This window comes from Rhinopithecus bieti, unplaced genomic scaffold, assembly GCF_001698545.2.
Source record: "Rhinopithecus bieti isolate Rb0 unplaced genomic scaffold, ASM169854v2 scaffold_79021, whole genome shotgun sequence".
In the NCBI taxonomy this organism is placed as follows: domain Eukaryota; kingdom Metazoa; phylum Chordata; class Mammalia; order Primates; family Cercopithecidae; genus Rhinopithecus; species Rhinopithecus bieti.
The window spans coordinates 41,857-50,398 of NW_016828986.1; the positions used below are offsets into that span (position 1 = coordinate 41,857).

Here is an 8,542-nt window from a genome sequence, read left to right on the forward strand (position 1 = left end):
AAAAAAAAAAAAGTCCTCGTATTTTACAAATGCAAACTGAAAAAAAAATATTTACAGATGAAAAGATCTCTGGGATTTTCTTCCACATAATCCAGGCTGTAGAGGCAGGGAGGGGGTCGGGTAGGGAAGAATCACATTTAACCGTGAATTAATTGTTGAACTGGTGTGATAAGTACGTGGGGTCTCATTATCCTGTTTTCTCTACTTTTGTTTATATTTATTTATATTTATTTTTGAGACAGTCTCTCTGTTGCCCAGGCGGGAGCACAGTGGCACGATCTTGGGCCCTGGAGATTTGCAACCTCTGCCTCCTGGGTTTAAGTGATTCTTATGCCTCAGCCTCCCAAATAGCTGGGATTACAGGCACCAAACCACCATGCCCAACTTTTTTTGTTTTGTTTTTCAGACCGAATTTCCCTCTTGCCACCCAGGCTGGAGTGCAATGGTGCGGTCTTGGCTCACTGCAACCTCAGCCTTCCAGGTTCAAGCTATTTGCCTGCCTTAGCCTCCCACGTAGCTGGGATTACAGGCAGCTGCCACCACACCTGGCTAATTTTTGTATTTTTAGTAGAGATGGGGTTTCACCACATTGGCCAAGCTGGTCTCAAACTCCTGACCTCAGGTGATCCGCCTGCCTTGGCCTCCCAAAGTGCTGGGATTACAGGAGTGAGCCACCATGCCCGGCCTATATTTTATTATTATTTTTTGCAGAATAATAATAATAAAATGTTTTATTATTTTCTCCCTCTATTGCCCAAGCTGGAGTGCACGGGCAGGATTGTAGCTCACTGCAGCCTCGAACTCTTGGGTTCAGGTGATCCTCTCCCCTCAGCCTCTCAAAGCTCAGGGTACTTTTGTTATGTATTTTTAATGTCCATAATGCAAAGTGCAACACTGTAACTGCTAAGCATAGCCTGCCCCCCTCCCGAATGCTTTAATTTTGAAAACTATTGACCCCATTTCTCCCTCCGGCTACATCCACCCCCCAACCCCCTGCTCCACTTAGTGTAGTAATCACTACACTATCGAGGAAATAGTGTAATTCCTCGAAAGACTTGTCTATGTCTGATGTTTCCTCCTATTCTTTCTGGATCCACTCCAGCCTGGCTTTTGGCTCCCACAGTACCAGAAATGCCCTGATTTAAGGCCACCAGTGACATCCACAGCACCGAATCCAATAGCCAGGTCTCAGTCTGACTGGTAATTAACCTACATGCTAATGCCGCCTACATTTTTATTTCAACCTCTTGACCCTGATGTCGAGGGACATAACAAACACCAGTCATAATCCAAAATCAAGTCCCGATCCCTCCCCAAGCCTGTTCCTTTCCCTACACTTCCCATCTCAGGTGACAGGTCTCCATCTTCCTGCTTTGGGCCATCAGCTCGGAGTTTCTGGAAACTGGTCTCTCTGTCACATCCTACCTAGCTAGAATCTGACTTTTTCTCGCCACTCGGCCAGGGTTGCCATCAGCTTTCATCTGGATTACTCCAGCTCTCCTAACTGCTCTCCAGTTTCTGTCCAGGGTGCACTCCTCAGGAGTCCCAGTCATCCTTATTTTCCTTCCTCTTCTCAAAACGCTCCATGGTTCACCTCCCTCCTTTTAGATGTCAGGCCTTTTATGATCTATTCTCCTCAATCACCTCCACTTTTTTTGGACAGAATCTCGCTTTGTTGCCCAGCCTGGAGTGCAGTGGTGCGATCTTGGTTCACTGCAACCTCTGCCTCCCGGGTTCAAGCACACCACCATGCCTGGCTAATTTTCACCTCTACTTTCTGATCTCATCTCTTCCACCTTCCCTCAACCACAGGCCTCCTCGTAGGTCCTCTCACATGCCAGGTACCATCCTGCCACAGGGCCTTTGCACTGGCTGTGTCCCCTGCCTGGACACAGGCTCCATCCCTCCCCTCCTTTGAGGCTTTGCTCAACCGCCACCTTCTCAGTGAGGGCTTCCCTGATTACCCCATAGAAAACTGTAACACACTCACCCTCACGCTTGCATGCTACCTTTCCTGTTTTTGTTTTTTTTGAGACAGAGTCTTGCTTTGTTGCCCAGGCTGGAGTGTAGTGGCGTGATCCTGCTCACTGCAACCTCCGCCTCCTAAGTTCAAGTGATTCTCCTGCCTCAGCCTCTGGAGTAGCTGGGATTACAGGTGCACCATGCCCAGCTAATTTTTGTATTTTTAGTAGAGACAGGGTTTCACCGTGTTAGCCAGGATGGTCTTGATCTCCCGACCTTGTGATTCACCCGCCTCGGCCTCCCAAAGTGCTGGGATTACAGGCATGAGCCACCAGGCCAGGACTTTTTTTTTTTTTTTTTTTTTAAGTAACTGTCTACTGCCACAAGAATGGAGCTCTTTTGAGGATGGTTGCTTATGTCTTTTTTTTTTTTTTGAGACAGAGTCTGGCTCTGTCACCCAGGCTGGAGTGCAGTGGCTGGATCTCAGTTCACTGCAAGCTCCGCCTCCTGGGTTTATGCCATTCTCCTGCCTCAGCCTCCCGAGTAGCTGGGACTACAGGCGCCCGCCACCTCGCCCGGCTAGTTTTTTGTATTTTTAGTAGAGACGGGGTTTCACCATGTTAGCCAGGATGGTCTCGATCTCCTGACCTTGTGATCCGCCCGTCTCGGCCTCCCAAAGTGCTGGGATTACAGGCTTGAGCCACCGTGCCCAACCCCGCTTGTGTCTTCTTCACAAAAGAACACTGCCTGGAATATAGGATATGATCAGGAGAATCTGCTGAAGGAAGACATGGCTTACCTCTTGGGGTCGGGACAAAAACACAAGGGGCCTGTGAAATACAGATGTGTACACACTGTCATCGTGCAGAGAGGGAGGGTGTCCCGGACGCAGAGCAAAGACCACAAAGATTTAATTTAAAATCACAGTGTCTCAGCTGGAATGCCCCGTCCATAGGGGGCACCCTTGCAAATTAAAAGTTCCTCAAGGGGCCCCTCCAGGCCCAGCAGCAAGGGGTGAGCAGGGCCCAGCTGGGGGTCTGGCTGGCCCCTGGCCCCTCCATGTGATTCTGGAGAGGAGGACCAGCTCTCAGGTGCTAGCTGGGACAGGTTCTGCCACTGGCGCTGCTTGTACAGGCTCCTTCTGCACCAGCGTGGGCTCATCCTCACCGTCCTGGGGAGGGTGGACCAGAACCTTGTCTAAAATGCCGAACTCCTGGGCCTCCATGGGGCTCATGTAGCGGTCCCTCTCCATGGCGGACTCTGGTGGGGAAGCAGGAGGTGATACACATTAGGGTAACAGCAGAGACCCGGGGCCAGGTCTGGTTCGTGTTTTGGCCTGAATGTTTGTGCCCATCACCCCAAGTTCGTATGTTGAAGCTCCAACCCCCAGTGGGATGGGATTTGGAGATGGGGTCCTTGGGAAGTCTTTAGGGAGAGATGGGGTCGGGGCCCCCTGATGGGATTAATGGCCTTATAAGAGGAGACACGAGTGCACTTGCTCTCTCTCCACCATGTGAAGACACAGGGAGAAGGCGGCTGTCTGCAAGCCAGGAAGAGAGGCCTCACCAAGAACCACATCAGCCAGCACCCTGACCTTGGACTTCTCAGCCCCCAGAACTGTAAGAAATAAATCTCTGTGGAGGTCCGTGGTGTTTTGTTAAGCAGCTCAAGCTGACTGAGACATGTCCTCATTCTGCAGTGCCTCGGTTTCCCCTAGGTATCAGTAGAATACCAATTTCAATTTTGTTTTTTAAAAAATTGTTTCTGGGCCAGGCACAGTAGCTCACACTTGTAATCCCAGCACTTTGGGAGGCATGGCCAACATGGTGAAACTCTGTCTCTACTTAAAATACAAAAATGAGCCAGGTGTGGTGGCAAACACCTGTAATCCCAGCTACTGGGGAGGCTGAGGTAAGAGAATCACTTCAATCCGGGAGGTGGAGGTTGCAGTGAACTGAGACTGCACCACTGCCCTCCAGCCCGGGTAACAAAGCGAGACTCCATCTCAAAAAAAACACAAAAACTGTTATTGATGTATCATATACACCCAGGAAAGGGCATGATTCGTAAATGTCTGGTGGGATGGATTTTCAGACTGAACATACCCTACAGGACCAACACCCAGACCAAGAGATGGAATATTGCCAGCAGCCCTGAAACCCTACTTGGGCCCACAACAGTCACTAATCCTTGCCACCCCCTCCCCGTGCCCCAAAACAACCACTCTTCTAACGGCATAAATTAGCTCTGCTTCTTTTTATGGTTTAAATAAATGGAATCACAGAGTGTTTATTCTTCTTTCATGCAACATTATATTTGCAAGATTCATATGTGATGCTGTGGCACATTCACTTTTTTTTTTTTTTTGAGACAGGGTCTTGCTCTGTCGCCCAGGCTGGAGTGCAGTGGTGGGATCTCAGCTCACTGCAACCTCCACCTCTCAGGTTCAGGTGATTCTCATGCCTCAGCCTCCTGAGTAGTTGGGATTACAGGTGCACACCACCATGCCCGTCTAATTTTTGTATTTTTAGTAGAGACAAGGTTTCACCGTGTTGGTCAGGCTGGTCTCGAACTCCTGACCTCATGATCCACCCGCCTCGGCCTCCCAAAGTGCTGGTATTACAGGCATGAGCCATGGCGCCCAGGAAAAATTTTTTTTTTCTTTTTTTTTTTTTGAGACAGTCCGGAGCTTCACTCTCTCGCTGAGGCTGGAGTGGAGTGCAGCGATCTCCCCTCACTGCCAGCTCCGCCTCCCGGGTTCACACCATTCTCCTGCCTCAGCCTCCCGAGTAGCTGGGACTACAGGTGCCCGCCACCACGCCCAGCTAATTTTTTGTATTTTCAGTAGAGAAGGGGTTTCACCATGTTAGCCAGGATAGTCTCAATCTCCTGACCTGGTGATCTGCCCGCCTCGGCCTCCCAAAGTGCTGGGATTACAGGCGTGAGCCACCGTGCCCGGCCTATTTTTTTTATGAGATGGGGTTTCACTATATTGCCCAGGCTGGTCTTGAACTCCTGAATTGAAGTGATCCTCCCACTTCAGCCTCCCAAAGTGCTGGGATTGCAGGTGTGAGCCACTGCACTTGTCCTCATTTTTTGTTTTTAATAAAATTATGGCTGGGCATGGTGGCTCACACTTGTAATCCCAGAACTTTGGGAGGCTGAGGCAGTTGGATCACTTGAACTCACGAGTTTGAGACCAGCCTGGGCAACATGGTGAAACCCCGTCTTTACAAAAAGCACAAAAAATTAGCTAGGCATGGTGGTGCATCCCTGTAGTCTCAGTTACTGAGGAGGCTGAGTCAGGAGAATTGCTTGAGCCCAGGTGGCAGAGGTTGCAGTGAGCCGAGATCATGTCACTGCATTCCAGCCTGAGTGACAGAGCCACGCCTTGTCTCAAAAAAAAAAAAAATTAGCTCACTGTAACCTCAAACTCTCATATATTCCACAGATCCTCCAGCCTCAGTCTCCTGAGTAGCTGGGGACTAAAGGCATGAGCCACTATGCCTGGCTAATTTTTAAAAATTTTTTTTTTTTTTTTTTTTGAGACGAAGTCTTGCTCTTGTGGCCCAGGCTGGGGTGCGATGGGGCAATCTTGGCTTGCTGCAACCTCCGCCTCCTGAGCTCAAGCGATTTTCCTGCCTCAGCCCCGCCGAGTAGCTGGGATTACAGGTGCCTGCCACCAGACCAGGCTAATTTTTGTAATTTTAGTTGAGATGGGGTTTCACCATGTTGGCCAGGCTGGTCTAGAACTCCTGATCTCAGGTGATCCACCCCGCCTCGGCCTCCCAAAGTGCTGGGATTACAGGCGTGAGCCACTGTGCCCAATTTTTAAATTTTCTACGGAAATGGGGTCTCCCTATGTTGCCCAGGCTGGACTCGAACTCCTGGGCTCAAGTGATCCTCCTACCTTGGCCTCCCAAAGTGCTAGGATTACAAATGTGTACCACCACACCTGGCTAAGCTGATTTTTTTCTTTTATTTTTTGAGACAGTCTTGCTCCGTGACCCAGGCTGGAATGCAGTGGTACGAACTCAGCTCACTGAAACCTCCACCTCTCAGGTTCAAGCGATTCTTGTGCCTCAGCCTCCAGAGCAGTGGGTATTACAGGTCCCCACCACCATAGTCAGCTAATTTTTATATTTTTAGTACAGATGGGGTTTCGCTATGTTGCCCAGGCTGGTGCTGAACTCCTGGCCTCAAGTGATCCACCTGCCTTGGCATCCTAAAGTGTTGGGATTACAGGCGTGAGCCACCATGGCCAAGGATATTTTTAAAGGGCTTAGAACAGTGTTTCTTGGCTGGAGGCAATTCTGCTCACCAGGGAACACTTGGTGACGTCTGGAGACATTTCTGGTTGTCACAGTTGGAGGAGGGTACTGGCGTGGAGTGGGTGGAGGCCAGGGATGCTACCATACATCCTGCAGTGCCCAGGATGGTCCCATCCCAGAGAATGATCCAGCCCTGAAAGTCCACAGGGCCCAGCTGGAGAAGCCCTGGCTTAGAACAACGCCTAGTCCGCCTGTGCATAGACCAGGATGAAATAAAGGAGGGTGCTCACCGATCACCTGCAGGCTCTGTTTGGTGTGCTTGGCATAGATGTTATAGAGTTGCTTCTTGAGCTTCATGATCTCCTCTGCCTGGATGGCAATGTCTGTGGCTTGGCCCTGAGGGACGTCCAAGGGGAGTGAGGGGGTAAAGGTTGGCATAAGTGTCAGCCCCTCACAGGGAGGTTGGAGGTGGTACTCAGGAGCCCTCCCCGGGCTTTGGGCTTCTGGTTTGAGGTTGGTGGGTTGGGGTTCTGTAAATCCCCTGATATCCTGCTTCAATCTTGCCACCACCAGGAAGGCTTTCTGACTGGATTAAGTATATTTTCTTATTTTCTGCATCTGAAGCCTTGCAGACTGGGAGGAACAGTGTCTCTCTGCCTTGCATTAGCTAAACCTTTTTTTTTTTTTTTTTAGAGATGGGGTCTTGCTAGGTTGCCCAGACTGGTCTCAAACTCCTGGCCTCAAGTGATCCTCCCGTCTCGGCCTCCCAAAGTGCTGAGATTAAAGACATGAGCCATCATGCTCAGTTGTAGTCTTGCTTTTTTTTTTTCTTTTTTTTTTTTTTTTTGAGACAGGGTCTTCCTCTGTTCCTAGGGCTGGACTGCAGTGGTGCAAGACAGCTCACTGTAGCCCTGACCTCTCAAGCTCAATCCTCCCACCTCAGCCTCCTGAGTAGCTGGGACCAGGGGCAAGCATAACTATGCCTGAGTCATTTTAAAATTTTTGGTAGAGATGGGGTCTCACCACTGCCCAGGCTGGTCTTAAATTCTTGGCCTCAAGTGATCCTCCTGCCTTGGCCTCCCAAAGTGCTGGGATTACAGATGTGAGCCACTGTGCCCGGCTGAAGCTAATTCTTAAGAGACAGCAAACAACTCCTGAGTGTACTTTCTTTTTTTTTTCTTTGTTGTTTTGAGACAGAGTCTTGCTCTGTCATCCAGGCTTGAGTGCAGTGGCGCCATCTCAGTTCACTGTAACTTCCACCTCCTGGGTTCAAGCGATTCTCCCGCCTCAGCCTCCCAAATTAGCTGGGATTACAGGTGTGCACCACCACGCCCAGCTAATTTTTGTATTTTTAGTAGAGACGGGGTTTCACCATGTTGGCCAGGCTCGTCTCGAATTCCTGACCTCAAATGATCCACCTGCTCTGGCTTCCCAAAGTGTTGAGATTTACAGGCGTGAGCCACCATGCTGGGCCTTTTTTTTTCAAATAGAGATGAGGTCTCATTATGTTCCCCTGGCTGGCCTCGAACTCCTGAGCTCACATGATCCTCCCACCTCTGTCTCCCAAAGTGCTAGGATTACAGGCCTGAGCCACCACGCCCAGTCTGCACATTTTAAGACATCCACTCCCACTCCTGACTTCCGCCCAGTCAGTCCTTTTGTCTAAACCCTGTCCTGAATCCTGACAGCAGCTCGTGTGTCTGGCACTCACCCGGGCGCCTCCTGAGGGCTGGTGGATCATGATACGGGAGTTGGGGAGCGAGTGGCGCATGCCCGGGCTGCCGGCGGCGAGAAGCAGGGAGCCCATGCTGGCGGCCTGGCCCACGCACCAGGTGCAGATAGGGTTGAGGATGTACTGCATCGTGTCGTAGATGGCCAGGCCTGCGGTCACCACACCACCTGTGAGTGGGGGAGCAAGTGAGGGGCTGGACCAGCTCCCCCAACCCTTTTCCTATTTCATCTCCTAATCCTGGGGAGGGTGGAACAGATGCAGCCCCCTTCCTTTTTTAAAAATTAAGACTGCCAGGCGTGGTGGCTCACGCCTGTAATCCCAGCACTTTGGGAGACCGAGGCGGGAGGAACACGAGGTCAGGAGATCAAGACCATCTGGGCTAACACGGTGAAACCCTGTCTCTACTAAAAATACAAAAAATCAGCCGGGCGTGGTGGTGGGCGCCTGTAGTCCCAGCTACTCGGGAGGCTGAGGCAGGAGAATGGCATGAACCCGGGAGGCGGAGCTTGCAGTGAGCCAAGATCGCGCCACGGCACTCCAGCCTGGGCGACAGAGCAAGACTCTTGTCTCAAAAAAA

The 8,542-nt window shown here is 50.7% G+C and overlaps 1 protein-coding gene across 1 annotated transcript; it reads right to left on the reverse strand.

Annotated features, from left to right (window-relative positions):
• Window positions 1-2,855: 2,855 nt before the first annotated feature.
• Window positions 2,856-8,184, reverse strand: LOC108523880 (ATP-dependent Clp protease proteolytic subunit, mitochondrial-like; the record flags this gene model as incomplete). The annotated part of the gene is made up of 3 exons (XM_017864650.1): window positions 2,856-3,222; window positions 6,524-6,629; window positions 7,945-8,184. Coding segments are annotated over 3 exons (519 nt in total), but the record flags the coding sequence as incomplete, so codon positions are not given.
• Window positions 8,185-8,542: the final 358 nt, after the last annotated feature.